Raw genomic sequence first — 20439 nt, 5'->3', positions numbered from 1 at the left:
CCTCCCACCGCAGACTCGAGAACATACATTCTACGGAGAGAGCACGGGGGAGGTTCAGGACCTTTCTAGCTTTTTCCTGAATGTTCTAGGTTAAGCTTGTCGTATATAAGTAAAATCTGTCCAATCTATGTAAAAATCCAGGTTTAATGAAAACTTTTTCTAAACTGATTCACTGAACCACATATCGTATTTGTTGTCTTTAAATGTGAGAGACAGACAATTTTGGATAGGAAGGCTGAACTAATTTTCAAAAGTAAAATATGAACCTATATATATATGCTTGTTCCCCTTTTCGCATATGGATCCCATTAATAAAAACGTTACCACTTCTTTACCTGTTTATTGGAATTGTAGCTTTCCAAAACTCTTCAGTATGCTTATATGCGAATTGGTTTCTTTAAGGACTGATTCATTCTCATACACATCAGTATTGTTGGACGGGCTGCTACCGGTTGGGTAGCTCGCGCAAACGTGGAGAAATCTCCAGAAGCGTCGCGAGGCGACTGGGGGCGTTGACTACTTCAATATAAAGCACGAGCGGCAGTTCGTGGGAAGCACAGCGTTGACGGAGCGGTGATAAACTCACGAACGAGGAGGAATAAACCTACGGCTTTAACTGTGGCGCAATCTTCAGATAATTCTGAACCTTCTTGAATGTAAGTGCCTTTAATTTTATTCATTTCCATGTTATGTGCTGGGCCACTTTTATAAAATAGCAGTAAGGAACAGCCTGCTGATGTTAAATACCTAGTGAATGAAAGTAAATTCTAAAACAGTACTTACTGTTAATGTGTTATAACTTTATTTACTTCTATGTTATGTGCTACACCACTTTTAAAATAGCAGTAAGCAATAGCCTGCTGATGTTAAATACCTAGTGAATGAAAGTAGATTCTAAAACAGTACTTACTGTTAATGTTTTATAACTAGTTTCAATGCATTTGTCTTAATTGATGCCATTGTTTTCATATGTGTAATTGTAGATAGTGACCACAAACAGTCAGATGCCATCTGCTAAAGGAGCTGCTATTGGATTGACCTGGGCACCACTTACTCCTGTGTGGGGGTGTTTCAGCATGGAAAAGTGGAGATCATTGCTAATGACCAGGGCAACAGGACCACACCCAGCTACGTGGCCTTCACAGACACAGAGAGGCTCATTGGAGATGCTGCAAAGAATCAAGTGGCCATGAACCCCAACAACACGGTGTTTGACGCCAAGAGGCTGATTGGCCGGAAGTTCGACGATCCGGTCGGTGCAGTCTGACATGAAGCACTGGTCCTTCCAAGTCATCAGTGATGGAGGCAAGCCAAAGGTTCAGGTCGAAGTACAAAGGAGAGAAGAAGTCCTTTTACCCTGAAGAGATCTCCTCCATGGTACTGGTGAAAATGAAGGAAATTGCTGAGGCTTATCTGGGTCAGAAGGTAACCGATGCCGTTATTACTGTACTGCCTACTTCAACCGACTCTCAGAGGCAGGCCACCAAAGACGCCGGTGTGATCGCTGGCTGAACGTCCTAAGGATCATCAACGAGCCCACAGCCGCAGCCATCGCCTACGGCCTCGACAAAGGCAAGCGAGGAGAGCGCAATGTTCTGATCTTTGACCTGGGAGGAGGTACGTTCGATGTGTCCATCCTGACTATTGAAGATGGCATCTTTGAGGTGAAAGCCACAGCAGGAGACACTCACCTGGGTGGGGAGGACTTTGACAACCGCCTGGTCAACCACTTTGTGGAAGAGTTTAAGAGGAAGCACAAGAAGGACATGAGCCAGAACAAGCGTGCACTGAGGAGGCTGCGCACAGCCTGTGAGAGAGCCAAGAGAACCCTGTCCTCCAGCTCTCAGGCCAGCATTGAGATCGACTCCCTGTACGAGGGCACTGACTTTTACACTTCTATTACCAGAGCAACGCTTTGAGGAGCTGTGCTCTGACCTGTTCAGGGGAACACTGGAGCCTGTGGAGAAAGCCCTGAGAGATGCCAAAATGGACAAGTCCCAGATCCATGACGTTGTCTTGGTCGGAGAGGTTCAACGAGAATCCCCAAGATCCCAGAAGCTTCTGCAGGATTTCTTCAATGGCAGAGAGCTGAACAAGAGCATCAATCCAGATGAGGCAGTGGCTTACGGTGCAGCTGTTCAGGCTGCCATCTTAATGGGCGACACGTCTGGAAATGTCCAGGATCTGTTGCTGTTGGATGTGGCCCCCGCTGTCCCTGGGCATTGAGACAGCAGGTGGAGTCATGACCGCACTCATCAAACGCAACACCACCATCCCAACCAAGCAGACCCAGACCTTCAGCACATACGCAGACAACCAGCCCGGCGTTCTGATCCAAGTGTTTGAAGGTGAGAGAGCCATGACAAAAGACAACAACCTGCTGGGGAAGTTTGAGCTGTCGGGCATCCCACCTGCACCTCGAGGAGTTCCTCAGATTGAGGTGACTTTTGACATTGACGCCAATGGGATTCTGAATGTGTCTGCGGTGGACAAAAGCACTGGCAAAGCGATAAAATCACCATCACCAATGATAAGGGCAGGCTGAGCAAGGAGGAGATTGAGAGGATGGTGCAGGAAGCAGACAAGTATAAAGCAGAGGACGACCTCCAGAGAGAGAAGATTGCTGCTAAGAATGCCCTTGAGTCCTACGCCTTTAACATGAAGAGCAGTGTAGAGGATGAGAAGATGAAAGGCAAGATCAGTGAGGATGACCAGAAGAAACTCGTGGAGAGGTGCAAACCAGGCATCTCGTGGCTGGAGAACAACCAGCTGGCTGAAAAAGAGGAGTATGAGCATCAGCTGAAGGAGCTGGAGAAGGTGTGTAACCCCATCATCACCAAACTCTACCAGGGAGGCATGCCAGCTGGAGGCTGTGGAGCCCAGGCCCGTGCTGCCTCAGGGGGCCAGTGCCCAGGGGCCCACGATTGAAGAGGTCGATTAGAGAAATGGACTTCTTATGTGGACTCAAATTGCTCTTTTAGAATTAGTTTACCATCTGGAAAAGTGTTGCTCCTTCATGGCATGCGGATGATTCATTCATATGGATCAAAATAACTTTATTTGCCATTGTTCAATGTACTACAAGGTTGAAAATGTTAATGTACTGTCAACATGTGAGATTTTAACTGTTTTACTAATGAAACTTTGCACAAAAAGGAAATTACACCTACTGTATGTTGTAAATATTGATCTAAAATATTTTTATTATTTATTGGATGGATGGATGGATGGATATTTTTATATTTATTGTTAATAAACTTTTATGAACAAAACATCTTACCTTTGTGTTATTGGCAGTCCATAATGTAATTTATCTTATAATCATGAACATATAAGATGTAAAAGTAAGGAAACAAAACCCTTCTCAGGGTTATGAGGTGAAAGGCTGATTTCTCCTTGGTAAGATTCTCGAGCCTTTACACACACCTGCTGGCCAATTGGTGCTTTCATGATTAGCTACTCTGCACAGTTCTGCTCTTTAAGGGCCTTCCCAAATACTAGAACTGTCAGAGAAAGAAAACCGCACAAATGTTTCCAGGTTATGATCTGTTCTGACTGGTTGCTTTATTAATGCTGCTATGCAGCATGTCCCAAGGAGGAAGGGGTTGCTTTGGAGTTCTGCTCCTCCCAAGGATTCTTCCTAATGCTACAAAAAGCGATTTAGTTTGTTCATTACATTTCAAAACTGCACTTCTTTACAGCTGCTTTTAGCCAATGGCTGTCTTTAAGGCTGCATATCAATTAATACATCAGTGTGTGACTTTTGAGGGCTTCAGTCCTAGAAAGTAAATAAATGGCAAAAATGAACTATTGAAAGGCTGTCAGAGTGGACAGCAGAGGTCAGTGTTCGTCTACGAGTTCTGTCTACTGTGTCCAGCATCTGACTGACTTGGACATTTATCCACAACTGAACTAAAACTTATATGATCAGGGAAAGTTCAACACTGGGCTGTTCTGTACTGGATCTTAACCGTTTTCATCAGCACAATAATGTGCTCACAACCAGCAATGCCTCCGTAAACTAATCATTGCTTTCCATATCTATTTAGTTACTTATATGTCAAGTGAAACATGCTCACCAAAATCTGCTTTGATTCCTCAACTGGTGACCAGTACTTACTGCTACCTAAGGACATATAAATAATCCCCCAACTGGCACCAAGTGACAGTTCAGTCAGCCAGGACAGCTCAGATCAGAAACTTTATTTAGACCGAGACTGTTTCCCATACAAGCAATTTGTCTTGATGAGTGCAAACAAGTATGTTACTTACCAAACAGAAGTGAGGAAGCACACAGACTGTTAACAGGCATTTTAACTAAGGGAAAATAAACGACAAATCTCAAGATCAAAGAATAAGAACAGTAAAGAGTCATGGATGGAAACCAATAGCTGAACATCTGTACATATGCATGTTTAACATGTAGACACATTCATAAAAAACTGTTACATACAAATGACAAAATATGAGCGTTTGCAAAAATGCTACATTCATACAGATGTGCAAATACGCATAAGTTACAGGGAAGTTGCTGTACAACAGTAACGGAGTTATTTGGTTAGTTTAAGGTTTCAAGTTTAAAGGGCAGTGACCACTGTGGTTGATGAGCCCTACAGCTCTGGGGAGGGGGGGGGGTTGGGGGAGCTGTTCGCATATCTGGTTGTGCTGATTTAAATGTCCATGAATATTCCACCAGAGGGAAGAAGACGTTAGTGGCTGGAACAGGGGGGTTTCCAGGATGAAAGGGGTCGGTTGTCATTTTGCCAGTCCGCTTAATCGCCCTGCTGTTGTAGATGTCCTGAAGCACTGATGACCCCCTCCGTTGTCCTGATTGCGCGCTAGACTTTGGCTCGTTCTTGTGAGGTGTGAAACCAAACCAGATGTTTACGGATAACTTGAGGATGGACCGGACGATAGATGTACAGAAGTAGCTACCGTTTGCCCTGCTCCCTTCCCTACCTAGCGGGATCAGCATTAACACTCTCTGGGGTGTCCATGAGAAATGCAGAGAACAACTGATGCCTCATACATCTGACGGACTAGCAAAGCTATCTAGATTAGCTAGCTTAGCTAACGTAGCACCAGATTTCTGCGCTTTTTTGGAAGAATTTTAGGAGATTGTGGAATACTGGTGTATAAGAATAAGCTGAAGGACCACTACGCTTATAAACATTTGATCTTTTCCGCTTTCATTCTTTCCAGAAACAAGCCTGTCTGTTGGTTAGCCAACTGTACAACAATCTGTGTATTTATGTGCAACACACAAACCATTCCCCCTTCTCCGGAGCAACTCATAACAGTTCCGTAGTCTCGGTATTATGGAGCAGCTGACCTAGCAAAAGCAGGAACATACAGAATGAGCTATACTATAATATAGTAGCTATACTGAACAACCCACATGTAACTATAAGAATCCATTCAATCCTGCTTGTGTATCTCCAGAACTGCATGCACAGGAGATTGTCGGCACGACCCCACGGTTCAGCTTCACCGGAGAGGGGGCGAGCCGTGGCGAAGGGCGGAGTGCAGACGGACCCTTCTCGCCCCCGTGGCCACGTGCCTTTGTTTGGTGTGCCGTGTGAATGTGTTTCCCCTTTAATATGACCCACAGTGTTCTCTCACTGTTTTCACCCGTTCCATTTTTCTACGTTATAAACCATCTGATTTTACACATATCCCAGCAACACTAGTGCCCATCATTCTCCTCCAGACGTTTCTAGCGGTTTCTCCAACGCTCGTGCGAATCCAACAAGTTAGAATAAAGCTGATTCGGCCCTCCCACCGCAGACTCGAGAACATACCATTCTACGGAGAGAGCACGGGGGAGGTTCAGGACCTTTCTAGCTTTTTCCTGAATGTTCTAGGTTAAGCTTGTCGTATATAAGTAAAATCTGTCCAATCTATGTAAAAATCCAGGTTTAATGAAAACTTTTTCTAAACTGATTCACTGAACCACATATCGTATTTTGTTGTCTTTAAATGTGAGAGACAGACAATTTTGGATAGGAAGGCTGAACTAATTTTCAAAAGTAAAATATGAACCTATATATATATGCTTGTTCCCCTTTTCGCATATGGATCCCATTAATAAAAACGTTACCACTTCTTTACCTGTTTATTGGAATTGTAGCTTTTCCAAAACTCTTCCAGTATGCTTATATGCGAATTGGTTTCTTTAAGGACTGATTCATTCTCATACACATCAGTATTGTTGGACGGGCTGCTACCGGTTGGGTAGCTCGCGCAAACGTGGAGAAATCTCCAGAAGCGTCGCGAGGCGACTGGGGGCGTTGACTACTTCAATATAAAGCACGAGCGGCAGTTCGTGGGAAGCACAGCGTTGACGGAGCGGTGATAAACTCACGAACGAGGAGGAATAAACCTACGGCTTTAACTGTGGCGCAATCTTCAGATAATTCTGAACCTTCTTGAATGTAAGTGCCTTTAATTTTATTCATTTCCATGTTATGTGCTGGGCCACTTTTATAAAATAGCAGTAAGGAACAGCCTGCTGATGTTAAATACCTAGTGAATGAAAGTAAATTCTAAAACAGTACTTACTGTTAATGTGTTATAACTTTATTTACTTCTATGTTATGTGCTACACCACTTTTAAAATAGCAGTAAGCAATAGCCTGCTGATGTTAAATACCTAGTGAATGAAAGTAGATTCTAAAACAGTACTTACTGTTAATGTTTTATAACTAGTTTCAATGCATTTGTCTTAATTGATGCCATTGTTTTCATATGTGTAATTGTAGATAGTGACCACAAACAGTCAAGATGCCATCTGCTAAAGGAGCTGCTATTGGGATTGACCTGGGCACCACTTACTCCTGTGTGGGGGTGTTTCAGCATGGAAAAGTGGAGATCATTGCTAATGACCAGGGCAACAGGACCACACCCAGCTACGTGGCCTTCACAGACACAGAGAGGCTCATTGGAGATGCTGCAAAGAATCAAGTGGCCATGAACCCCAACAACACGGTGTTTGACGCCAAGAGGCTGATTGGCCGGAAGTTCGACGATCCGGTCGTGCAGTCTGACATGAAGCACTGGTCCTTCCAAGTCATCAGTGATGGAGGCAAGCCAAAGGTTCAGGTCGAGTACAAAGGAGAGAAGAAGTCATTTTACCCTGAAGAGATCTCCTCCATGGTACTGGTGAAAATGAAGGAAATTGCTGAGGCTTATCTGGGTCAGAAGGTAACCGATGCCGTTATTACTGTACCTGCCTACTTCAACGACTCTCAGAGGCAGGCCACCAAAGACGCCGGTGTGATCGCTGGGCTGAACGTCCTAAGGATCATCAACGAGCCCACAGCCGCAGCCATCGCCTACGGCCTCGACAAAGGCAAGCGAGGAGAGCGCAATGTTCTGATCTTTGACCTGGGAGGAGGTACGTTCGATGTGTCCATCCTGACTATTGAAGATGGCATCTTTGAGGTGAAAGCCACAGCAGGAGACACTCACCTGGGTGGGGAGGACTTTGACAACCGCCTGGTCAACCACTTTGTGGAAGAGTTTAAGAGGAAGCACAAGAAGGACATGAGCCAGAACAAGCGTGCACTGAGGAGGCTGCGCACAGCCTGTGAGAGAGCCAAGAGAACCCTGTCCTCCAGCTCTCAGGCCAGCATTGAGATCGACTCCCTGTACGAGGGCACTGACTTTTACACTTCTATTACCAGAGCACGCTTTGAGGAGCTGTGCTCTGACCTGTTCAGGGGAACACTGGAGCCTGTGGAGAAAGCCCTGAGAGATGCCAAAATGGACAAGTCCCAGATCCATGACGTTGTCTTGGTCGGAGGTTCAACGAGAATCCCCAAGATCCAGAAGCTTCTGCAGGATTTCTTCAATGGCAGAGAGCTGAACAAGAGCATCAATCCAGATGAGGCAGTGGCTTACGGTGCAGCTGTTCAGGCTGCCATCTTAATGGGCGACACGTCTGGAAATGTCCAGGATCTGTTGCTGTTGGATGTGGCCCCGCTGTCCCTGGGCATTGAGACAGCAGGTGGAGTCATGACCGCACTCATCAAACGCAACACCACCATCCCAACCAAGCAGACCCAGACCTTCAGCATACGCAGACAACCAGCCCGGCGTTCTGATCCAAGTGTTTGAAGGTGAGAGAGCCATGACAAAAGACAACAACCTGCTGGGAAGTTTGAGCTGTCGGGCATCCCACCTGCACCTCGAGGAGTTCCTCAGATTGAGGTGACTTTTGACATTGACGCCAATGGGATTCTGAATGTGTCTGCGGTGGACAAAAGCACTGGCAAAGCGAATAAAATCACCATCACCAATGATAAGGGCAGGCTGAGCAAGGAGGAGATTGGAGGATGGTGCAGGAAGCAGACAAGTATAAAGCAGAGGACGACCTCCAGAGAGAGAAGATTGCTGCTAAGAATGCCCTTGAGTCCTACGCCTTTAACATGAAGAGCAGTGTAGAGGATGAGAAGATGAAAGGCAAGATCAGTGAGGATGACCAGAAGAAACTCGTGGAGAGGTGCAACCAGGCCATCTCGTGGCTGGAGAACAACCAGCTGGCTGAAAAAGAGGAGTATGAGCATCAGCTGAAGGAGCTGGAGAAGGTGTGTAACCCCATCATCACCAAACTCTACCAGGGAGGCATGCCAGCTGGAGGCTGTGGAGCCCAGGCCCGTGCTGCCTCAGGGGCCAGTGCCCAGGGGCCACGATTGAAGAGGTCGATTAGAGAAATGGACTTCTTATGTGGACTCAAATTGCTCTTTTAGAATTAGTTTTACCATCTGGAAAAGTGTTGCTCCTTCATGGCATGCGGATGATTCATTCATATGGATCAAAATAACTTTATTTGCCATTGTTCAATGTACTACAAGGTTGAAAATGTTAATGTACTGTCAACATGTGAGATTTTAACTGTTTTACTAATGAAACTTTGCACAAAAAGGAAATTACAACCTACTGTATGTTGTAAATATTGATCTAAAATATTTTTATATTTATTGGATGGATGGATGGATGGATGGATATTTTTATATTTATTGTTAATAAACTTTTATGAACAAAACATCTTACCTTTGTGTTATTGGCAGTCCATAATGTAATTTATCTTATAATCATGAACATATAAGATGTAAAAGTAAGGAAACAAAACCCTTCTCAGGGTTATGAGGTGAAAGGCTGATTTCTCCTTGGTAAGATTCTCGAGCCTTTACACACACCTGCTGGCCAATTGGTGCTTTCATGATTAGCTACTCTGCACAGTTCTGCTCTTTAAGGGCCTTCCCAAATACTAGAACTGTCAGAGAAAGAAAAACCGCACAAATGTTTCCAGGTTATGATCTGTTCTGACTGGTTGCTTTATTAATGCTGCTATGCAGCATGTCCCAAGGAGGAAGGGTTGCTTTGGAGTTCTGCTCCTCCCAAGGATTCTTCCTAATGCTACAAAAAGCGATTTAGTTTGTTCATTACATTCAAAACTGCACTTCTTTACAGCTGCTTTTAGCCAATGGCTGTCTTTAAGCTGCATATCAATTAATACATCAGTGTGTGACTTTTGAGGGCTTCAGTCCTAGAAAGTAAATAAATGGCAAAAATGAACTATTGAAAGGCTGTCAGAGTGGACAGCAGAGGTCAGTGTTCGTCTACGAGTTCTGTCTACTGTGCAGCATCTGACTGACTTGGACATTTATCCACAACTGAACTAAAACTTATATGATCAGGGAAAGTTCAACACTGGGCTGTTCTGTACTGGATCTTAACCGTTTTCATCAGCACATAATGTGCTCACAACCAGCAATGCCTCCGTAAACTAATCATTGCTTTCCATATCTATTTAGTTACTTATATGTCAAGTGAAACATGCTCACCAAAATCTGCTTTGATTCCTCAACTGGTGACCAGTACTTACTGCTACCTAAGGACATATAAATAATCCCCCAACTGGCACCAGTGACAGTTCAGTCAGCCAGACAGCTCAGATCAGAAACTTTATTTAGACCGAGACTGTTTCCCATACAAGCAATTTGTCCTTGATGAGTGCAAACAAGTATGTTACTTACCAAACAGAAGTGAGAAGCACACAGACTGTTAACAGGCATTTTAACTAAGGGAAAATAAAACGACAAATCTCAAGATCAAAGAATAAGAACAGTAAAGAGTCATGGATGGAAACCAATAGCTGAACATCTGTACATATGCATGTTTAACATGTAGACACATTCATAAAAAAACTGTTACATACAAATGACAAAATATGAGCGTTTGCAAAAAATGCTACATTCATACAGATGTGCAAATACGCATAAGTTACAGGGAAGTTGCTGTACAACAGTAACGGGAGTTATTTGGTTAGTTTAAGGTTTCAAGTTTAAAGGGCAGTGACCACTGTGGTTGATGAGCCCTACAGCTCTGGGGAGGGGGGGTTGGGGGAGCTGTTCGCATATCTGGTTGTGCTGATTTAAATGTCCATGAATATTCCACCAGAGGGAAGAAGACGTTAGTGGCTGGAACAGGGGGGTTTCCAGGATGAAAGGGGTCGGTTGTCATTTTGCCAGTCCGCTTAATCGCCCTGCTGTTGTAGATGTCCTGAAGCACTGATGACCCCCTCCGTTGTCCTGATTGCGCGCTAGACTTTGGCTCGTTCTTGTGAGGTGGTGAAACCAAACCAGATGTTTACGGATAACTTGAGGATGGACCGGACGATAGATGTACAGAAGTAGCTACCGTTTGCCCTGCTCCCTTCCCTACCTAGCGGGATCAGCATTAACACTCTCTGGGGTGTCCATGAGAAATGCAGAGAACAACTGATGCCTCATACATCTGACGGGACTAGCAAAGCTATCTAGATTAGCTAGCTTAGCTAACGTAGCACCAGATTTCTGCGCTTTTTTGGAAGAATTTTAGGAGATTGTGGAATACTGGTGTATAAGAATAAGCTGAAGGACCACTACGCTTATAAACATTTGATCTTTTCCGCTTCATTCTTTCCAGAAACAAGCCTGTCTGTTGGTTAGCCAACTGTACAACAATCTGTGTATTTATGTGCAACACACAAACCATTCCCCCCTTCTCCGGAGCAACTCATAACAGTTCCGTAGTCTCGGTATTATGGAGCAGCTGACCTAGCAAAAGCAGGAACATACAGAATGAGCTATACTATAATATAGTAGCTATACTGAACAACCCACATGTAACTATAAGAATCCATTCAATCCTGCTTGTGTATCTCCAGAACTGCATGCACAGGAGATTGTCGGCACGACCCCACGGTTCAGCTTCACCGGAGAGGGGGCGAGCCGTGGCGAAGGGCGGAGTGCAGACGGACCCTTCTCGCCCCCGTGGCCACGTGCCTTTGTTTGGTGTGCCGTGTGAATGTGTTTCCCCTTTAATATGACCCACAGTGTTCTCTCACTGTTTTCACCCGTTCCATTTTTCTACGTTATAAACCATCTGATTTTACACATATCCCAGCAACACTAGTGCCCATCATTCTCCTCCAGACGTTTCTAGCGGTTTCTCCAACGCTCGTGCGAATCCAACAAGTTAGAATAAAGCTGATTCGGCCCTCCCACCGCAGACTCGAGAACATACCATTCTACGGAGAGAGCACGGGGGAGGTTCAGGACCTTTCTAGCTTTTTCCTGAATGTTCTAGGTTAAGCTTGTCGTATATAAGTAAAATCTGTCCAATCTATGTAAAAATCCAGGTTTAATGAAAACTTTTTCTAAACTGATTCACTGAACCACATATCGTATTTTGTTGTCTTAAATGTGAGAGACAGACAATTTTGGATAGGAAGGCTGAACTAATTTTCAAAAGTAAAATATGAACCTATATATATATGCTTGTTCCCCTTTTCGCATATGGATCCCATTAATAAAAACGTTACCACTTCTTTACCTGTTTATTGGAATTGTAGCTTTCCAAAACTCTTCCAGTATGCTTATATGCGAATTGGTTTCTTTAAGGACTGATTCATTCTCATACACATCAGTATTGTTGGACGGGCTGCTACCGGTTGGGTAGCTCGCGCAAACGTGGAGAAATCTCCAGAAGCGTCGCGAGGCGACTGGGGGCGTTGACTACTTCAATATAAAGCACGAGCGGCAGTTCGTGGGAAGCACAGCGTTGACGGAGCGGTGATAAACTCACGAACGAGGAGGAATAAACCTACGGGCTTTAACTGTGGCGCAATCTTCAGATAATTCTGAACCTTCTTGAATGTAAGTGCCTTTAATTTTATTCATTTCCATGTTATGTGCTGGGCCACTTTTATAAAATAGCAGTAAGGAACAGCCTGCTGATGTTAAATACCTAGTGAATGAAAGTAAATTCTAAAACAGTACTTACTGTTAATGTGTTATAACTTTATTTACTTCTATGTTATGTGCTACACCACTTTTAAAATAGCAGTAAGCAATAGCCTGCTGATGTTAAATACCTAGTGAATGAAAGTAGATTCTAAAACAGTACTTACTGTTAATGTTTTATAACTAGTTTCAATGCATTTGTCTTAATTGATGCCATTGTTTTCATATGTGTAATTGTAGATAGTGACCACAAACAGTCAAGATGCCATCTGCTAAAGGAGCTGCTATTGGGATTGACCTGGGCACCACTTACTCCTGTGTGGGGGTGTTTCAGCATGGAAAAGTGGAGATCATTGCTAATGACCAGGGCAACAGGACCACACCCAGCTACGTGGCCTTCACAGACACAGAGAGGCTCATTGGAGATGCTGCAAAGAATCAAGTGGCCATGAACCCCAACAACACGGTGTTTGACGCCAAGAGGCTGATTGGCCGGAAGTTCGACGATCCGGTCGTGCAGTCTGACATGAAGCACTGGTCCTTCCAAGTCATCAGTGATGGAGGCAAGCCAAAGGTTCAGGTCGAGTACAAAGGAGAGAAGAAGTCATTTTACCCTGAAGAGATCTCCTCCATGGTACTGGTGAAAATGAAGGAAATTGCTGAGGCTTATCTGGGTCAGAAGGTAACCGATGCCGTTATTACTGTACCTGCCTACTTCAACGACTCTCAGAGGCAGGCCACCAAAGACGCCGGTGTGATCGCTGGGCTGAACGTCCTAAGGATCATCAACGAGCCCACAGCCGCAGCCATCGCCTACGGCCTCGACAAAGGCAAGCGAGGAGAGCGCAATGTTCTGATCTTTGACCTGGGAGGAGGTACGTTCGATGTGTCCATCCTGACTATTGAAGATGGCATCTTTGAGGTGAAAGCCACAGCAGCACTCAACCTGGGTGGGGAGGACTTTGACAACCGCCTGGTCAACCACTTTGTGGAAGAGTTTAAGAGGAAGCACAAGAAGGACATGAGCCAGAACAAGCGTGCACTGAGGAGGCTGCGCACAGCCTGTGAGAGAGCCAAGAGAACCCTGTCCTCCAGCTCTCAGGCCAGCATTGAGATCGACTCCCTGTACGAGGGCACTGACTTTTACACTTCTATTACCAGAGCACGCTTTGAGGAGCTGTGCTCTGACCTGTTCAGGGGAACACTGGAGCCTGTGGAGAAAGCCCTGAGAGATGCCAAAATGGACAAGTCCCAGATCCATGACGTTGTCTTGGTCGGAGGTTCAACGAGAATCCCCAAGATCCAGAAGCTTCTGCAGGATTTCTTCAATGGCAGAGAGCTGAACAAGAGCATCAATCCAGATGAGGCAGTGGCTTACGGTGCAGCTGTTCAGGCTGCCATCTTAATGGGCGACACGTCTGGAAATGTCCAGGATCTGTTGCTGTTGGATGTGGCCCCGCTGTCCCTGGGCATTGAGACAGCAGGTGGAGTCATGACCGCACTCATCAAACGCAACACCACCATCCCAACCAAGCAGACCCAGACCTTCAGCACATACGCAGACAACCAGCCCGGCGTTCTGATCCAAGTGTTTGAAGGTGAGAGAGCCATGACAAAAGACAACAACCTGCTGGGGAAGTTTGAGCTGTCGGGCATCCCACCTGCACCTCGAGGAGTTCCTCAGATTGAGGTGACTTTTGACATTGACGCCAATGGGATTCTGAATGTGTCTGCGGTGGACAAAAGCACTGGCAAAGCGAATAAAATCACCATCACCAATGATAAGGGCAGGCTGAGCAAGGAGGAGATTGAGAGGATGGTGCAGGAAGCAGACAAGTATAAAGCAGAGGACGACCTCCAGAGAGAGAAGATTGCTGCTAAGAATGCCCTTGAGTCCTACGCCTTTAACATGAAGAGCAGTGTAGAGGATGAGAAGATGAAAGGCAAGATCAGTGAGGATGACCAGAAGAAACTCGTGGAGAGGTGCAACCAGGCCATCTCGTGGCTGGAGAACAACCAGCTGGCTGAAAAAGAGGAGTATGAGCATCAGCTGAAGGAGCTGGAGAAGGTGTGTAACCCCATCATCACCAAACTCTACCAGGGAGGCATGCCAGCTGGAGGCTGTGGAGCCCAGGCCCGTGCTGCCTCAGGGGCCAGTGCCCAGGGGCCCACGATTGAAGAGGTCGATTAGAGAAATGGACTTCTTATGTGGACTCAAATTGCTCTTTTAGAATTAGTTTACCATCTGGAAAAGTGTTGCTCCTTCATGGCATGCGGATGATTCATTCATATGGATCAAAATAACTTTATTTGCCATTGTTCAATGTACTACAAGGTTGAAAATGTTAATGTACTGTCAACATGTGAGATTTTAACTGTTTTACTAATGAAACTTTGCACAAAAAGGAAATTACACCTACTGTATGTTGTAAATATTGATCTAAAATATTTTTATATTTATTGGATGGATGGATGGATGGATATTTTATATTTATTGTTAATAAACTTTTATGAACAAAACATCTTACCTTTGTGTTATTGGCAGTCCATAATGTAATTTATCTTATAATCATGAACATATAAGATGTAAAAGTAAGGAAACAAAACCCTTCTCAGGGTTATGAGGTGAAAGGCTGATTTCTCCTTGGTAAGATTCTCGAGCCTTTACACACACCTGCTGGCCAATTGGTGCTTTCATGATTAGCTACTCTGCACAGTTCTGCTCTTTAAGGGCCTTCCCAAATACTAGAACTGTCAGAGAAAGAAAACCGCACAAATGTTTCCAGGTTATGATCTGTTCTGACTGGTTGCTTTATTAATGCTGCTATGCAGCATGTCCCAAGGAGGAAGGGTTGCTTTGGAGTTCTGCTCCTCCCAAGGATTCTTCCTAATGCTACAAAAAGCGATTTAGTTTGTTCATTACATTTCAAAACTGCACTTCTTTACAGCTGCTTTTAGCCAATGGCTGTCTTTAAGCTGCATATCAATTAATACATCAGTGTGTGACTTTTGAGGGCTTCAGTCCTAGAAAGTAAATAAATGGCAAAAATGAACTATTGAAAGGCTGTCAGAGTGGACAGCAGAGGTCAGTGTTCGTCTACGAGTTCTGTCTACTGTGTCCAGCATCTGACTGACTTGGACATTTATCCACAACTGAACTAAAACTTATATGATCAGGGAAAGTTCAACACTGGGCTGTTCTGTACTGGATCTTAACCGTTTTCATCAGCACAATAATGTGCTCACAACCAGCAATGCCTCCGTAAACTAATCATTGCTTTCCATATCTATTTAGTTACTTATATGTCAAGTGAAACATGCTCACCAAAATCTGCTTTGATTCCTCAACTGGTGACCAGTACTTACTGCTACCTAAGGACATATAAATAATCCCCCAACTGGCACCAGTGACAGTTCAGTCAGCCAGACAGCTCAGATCAGAAACTTTATTTAGACCGAGACTGTTTCCCATACAAGCAATTTGTCTTGATGAGTGCAAACAAGTATGTTACTTACCAAACAGAAGTGAGAAGCACACAGACTGTTAACAGGCATTTTAACTAAGGGAAAATAAAACGACAAATCTCAAGATCAAAGAATAAGAACAGTAAAGAGTCATGGATGGAAACCAATAGCTGAACATCTGTACATATGCATGTTTAACATGTAGACACATTCATAAAAAACTGTTACATACAAATGACAAAATATGAGCGTTTGCAAAAAATGCTACATTCATACAGATGTGCAAATACGCATAAGTTACAGGGAAGTTGCTGTACAACAGTAACGGGAGTTATTTGGTTAGTTTAAGGTTTCAAGTTTAAAGGGCAGTGACCACTGTGGTTGATGAGCCCTACAGCTCTGGGGAGGGGGGGTTGGGGGAGCTGTTCGCATATCTGGTTGTGCTGATTTAAATGTCCATGAATATTCCACCAGAGGGAAGAAGACGTTAGTGGCTGGAACAGGGGGGTTTCCAGGATGAAAGGGGTCGGTTGTCATTTTGCCAGTCCGCTTAATCGCCCTGCTGTTGTAGATGTCCTGAAGCACTGATGACCCCCTCCGTTGTCCTGATTGCGCGCTAGACTTTGGCTCGTTCTTGTGAGGTGGTGAAACCAAACCAGATGTTTACGGATAACTTGAGGATGGACCGGACGATAGATGTACAGAAGTAGCTACCGTTTGCCCTGCTCCCTTCCCTACCTAGCGGGATCAGCATTAACACTCTCTGGGGTGTCCATGAGAAATGCAGAGAACAACTGATGCCTCATACATCTGACGGGACTAGCAAAGCTATCTAGATTAGCTAGCTTAGCTAACGTAGCACCAGATTTCTGCGCTTTTTTTGGAAGAATTTTAGGAGATTGTGGAATACTGGTGTATAAGAATAAGCTGAAGGACCACTACGCTTATAAACATTTGATCTTTTCCGCTTTCATTCTTTCCAGAAACAAGCCTGTCTGTTGGTTAGCCAACTGTACAACAATCTGTGTATTTATGTGCAACACACAAACCATTCCCCCTTCTCCGGAGCAACTCATAACAGTTCCGTAGTCTCGGTATTATGGAGCAGCTGACCTAGCAAAAGCAGGAACATACAGAATGAGCTATACTATAATATAGTAGCTATACTGAACAACCCACATGTAACTATAAGAATCCATTCAATCCTGCTTGTGTATCTCCAGAACTGCATGCACAGGAGATTGTCGGCACGACCCCACGGTTCAGCTTCACCGGAGAGGGGGCGAGCCGTGGCGAAGGGCGGAGTGCAGACGGACCCTTCTCGCCCCCGTGGCCACGTGCCTTTGTTTGGTGTGCCGTGTGAATGTGTTTCCCCTTTAATATGACCCACAGTGTTCTCTCACTGTTTTCACCCGTTCCATTTTTCTACGTTATAAACCATCTGATTTTACACATATCCCAGCAACACTAGTGCCCATCATTCTCCTCCAGACGTTTCTAGCGGTTTCTCCAACGCTCGTGCGAATCCAACAAGTTAGAATAAAGCTGATTCGGCCCTCCCACCGCAGACTCGAGAACATACCATTCTACGGAGAGAGCACGGGGGAGGTTCAGGACCTTTCTAGCTTTTTCCTGAATGTTCTAGGTTAAGCTTGTCGTATATAAGTAAAATCTGTCCAATCTATGTAAAAATCCAGGTTTAATGAAAACTTTTTCTAAACTGATTCACTGAACCACATATCGTATTTTGTTGTCTTTAAATGTGAGAGACAGACAATTTTGGATAGGAAGGCTGAACTAATTTTCAAAAGTAAAATATGAACGCTATATTATATTGCTTGTTCCCCTTTTCGCATATGGATCCCATTAATAAAAACGTTACCACTTCTTTACCTGTTTATTGGAATTGTAGCTTTCCAAAACTCTTCCAGTATGCTTATATGCGAATTGGTTTCTTTAAGGACTGATTCATTCTCATACACATCAGTATTGTTGGACGGGCTGCTACCGGTTGGGTAGCTCGCGCAAACGTGGAGAAATCTCCAGAAGCGTCGCGAGGCGACTGGGGGCGTTGACTACTTCAATATAAAGCACGAGCGGCAGTTCGTGGGAAGCACAGCGTTGACGGAGCGGTGATAAACTCACGAACGAGGAGGAATAAACCTACGGCTTTAACTGTGGCGCAATCTTCAGATAATTCTGAACCTTCTTGAATGTAAGTGCCTTTAATTTTATTCATTTCCATGTTATGTGCTGGGCCACTTTTATAAAATAGCAGTAAGGAACAGCCTGCTGATGTTAAATACCTAGTGAATGAAAGTAAATTCTAAAACAGTACTTACTGTTAATGTGTTATAACTTTATTTACTTCTATGTTATGTGCTACACCACTTTTAAAATAGCAGTAAGCAATAGCCTGCTGATGTTAAATACCTAGTGAATGAAAGTAGATTCTAAAACAGTACTTACTGTTAATGTTTTATAACTAGTTTCAATGCATTTGTCTTAATTGATGCCATTGTTTTCATATGTGTAATTGTAGATAGTGACCACAAACAGTCAAGATGCCATCTGCTAAAGGAGCTGCTATTGGGATTGACCTGGGCACCACTTACTCCTGTGTGGGGGTGTTTCAGCATGGAAAAGTGGAGATCATTGCTAATGACCAGGGCAACAGGACCACACCCAGCTACGTGGCCTTCACAGACACAGAGAGGCTCATTGGAGATGCTGCAAAGAATCAAGTGGCCATGAACCCCAACAACACGGTGTTTGACGCCAAGAGGCTGATTGGCCGGAAGTTCGACGATCCGGTCGTGCAGTCTGACATGAAGCACTGGTCCTTCCAAGTCATCAGTGATGGAGGCAAGCCAAAGGTTCAGGTCGAGTACAAAGGAGAGAAGAAGTCCTTTTACCCTGAAGAGATCTCCTCCATGGTACTGGTGAAAATGAAGGAAATTGCTGAGGCTTATCTGGGTCAGAAGGTAACCGATGCCGTTATTACTGTACCTGCCTACTTCAACGACTCTCAGAGGCAGGCCACCAAAGACGCCGGTGTGATCGCTGGGCTGAACGTCCTAAGGATCATCAACGAGCCCACAGCCGCAGCCATCGCCTACGGCCTCGACAAAAAGGCAAGCGAGGAGAGCGCAATGTTCTGATCTTTGACCTGGGAGGAGGTACGTTCGATGTGTCCATCCTGACTATTGAAGATGGCATCTTTGAGGTGAAAGCCACAGCAGGAGACACTCACCTGGGTGGGGAGGACTTTGACAACCGCCTGGTCAACCACTTTGTGGAAGAGTTTAAGAGGAAGCACAAGAAGGACATGAGCCAGAACAAGCGTGCACTGAGGAGGCTGCGCACAGCCTGTGAGAGAGCCAAGAGAACCCTGTCCTCCAGCTCTCAGGCCAGCATTGAGATCGACTCCCTGTACGAGGGCACTGACTTTTACACTTCTATTACCAGAGCACGCTTTGAGGAGCTGTGCTCTGACCTGTTCAGGGGAACACTGGAGCCTGTGGAGAAAGCCCTGAGAGATGCCAAAATGGACAAGTCCCAGATCCATGACGTTGTCTTGGTCGGAGGTTCAACGAGAATCCCCAAGATCCAGAAGCTTCTGCAGGATTTCTTCAATGGCAGAGAGCTGAACAAGAGCATCAATCCAGATGAGGCAGTGGCTTACGGTGCAGCTGTTCAGGCTGCCATCTTAATGGGCGACACGTCTGGAAATGTCCAGGATCTGTTGCTGTTGGATGTGGCCCCGCTGTCCCTGGGCATTGAGACAGCAGGTGGAGTCATGACCGCACTCATCAAACGCAACACCACCATCCCAACCAAGCAGACCCAGACCTTCAGCACATACGCAGACAACCAGCCCGGCGTTCTGATCCAAGTGTTTGAAGGTGAGAGAGCCATGACAAAAGACAACAACCTGCTGGGGAAGTTTGAGCTGTCGGGCATCCCACCTGCACCTCGAGGAGTTCCTCAGATTGAGGTGACTTTTGACATTGACGCCAATGGGATTCTGAATGTGTCTGCGGTGGACAAAAGCACTGGCAAAGCGAATAAAAATCACCATCACCAATGATAAGGGCAGGCTGAGCAAGGAGGAGATTGAGAGGATGGTGCAGGAAGCAGACAAGTATAAAGCAGAGGACGACCTCCAGAGAGAGAAGATTGCTGCTAAGAATGCCCTTGAGTCCTACGCCTTTAACATGAAGAGCAGTGTAGAGGATGAGAAGATGAAAGGCAAGATCAGTGAGGATGACCAGAAGAAACTCGTGGAGAGGTGCAACCAGGCCATCTCGTGGCTGGAGAACAACCAGCTGGCTGAAAAAGAGGAGTATGAGCATCAGCTGAAGGAGCTGGAGAAGGTGTGTAACCCCATCATCACCAAACTCTACCAGGGAGGCATGCCAGCTGGAGGCTGTGGAGCCCAGGCCCGTGCTGCCTCAGGGGCCAGTGCCCAGGGGCCCACGATTGAAGAGGTCGATTAGAGAAATGGACTTCTTATGTGGACTCAAATTGCTCTTTTAGAATTAGTTTACCATCTGGAAAAGTGTTGCTCCTTCATGGCATGCGGATGATTCATTCATATGGATCAAAATAACTTTATTTGCCATTGTTCAATGTACTACAAGGTTGAAAATGTTAATGTACTGTCAACATGTGAGATTTTAAC

At 45.0% G+C, this 20439-nt stretch overlaps 1 protein-coding gene and 3 pseudogenes across 1 annotated transcript; all 4 read left to right on the top strand.

Annotated features, from left to right (window-relative positions):
• Positions 1 to 1004: 1004 nt before the first annotated feature.
• Positions 1005 to 3197, top strand: LOC143506996 (heat shock 70 kDa protein-like; annotated as a pseudogene).
• Positions 3198 to 6331: 3134 nt separating this feature from the next.
• Positions 6332 to 8750, top strand: LOC143506990 (heat shock 70 kDa protein-like; annotated as a pseudogene).
• Positions 8751 to 12225: 3475 nt separating this feature from the next.
• LOC143506991 (heat shock 70 kDa protein-like) lies at positions 12226 to 14769 on the top strand. The gene has a single exon (XM_076996500.1). The coding sequence runs from the start codon at positions 12553 to 12555 to the stop codon at positions 14479 to 14481; it is 1929 nt and encodes a 642-aa protein (XP_076852615.1). The 5' UTR covers positions 12226 to 12552; the 3' UTR covers positions 14482 to 14769.
• A 3103-nt stretch (positions 14770 to 17872) lies between these two features.
• LOC143506992 (heat shock 70 kDa protein-like) lies at positions 17873 to 20439 on the top strand (annotated as a pseudogene).

This window comes from Brachyhypopomus gauderio, unplaced genomic scaffold, assembly GCF_052324685.1.
Source record: "Brachyhypopomus gauderio isolate BG-103 unplaced genomic scaffold, BGAUD_0.2 sc614, whole genome shotgun sequence".
Taxonomy (NCBI): Eukaryota; Metazoa; Chordata; class Actinopteri; order Gymnotiformes; family Hypopomidae; genus Brachyhypopomus; species Brachyhypopomus gauderio.
Note: the sequence above shows the minus strand (reverse complement) of the source record. Positions and strands in the feature narration are given on the sequence as shown.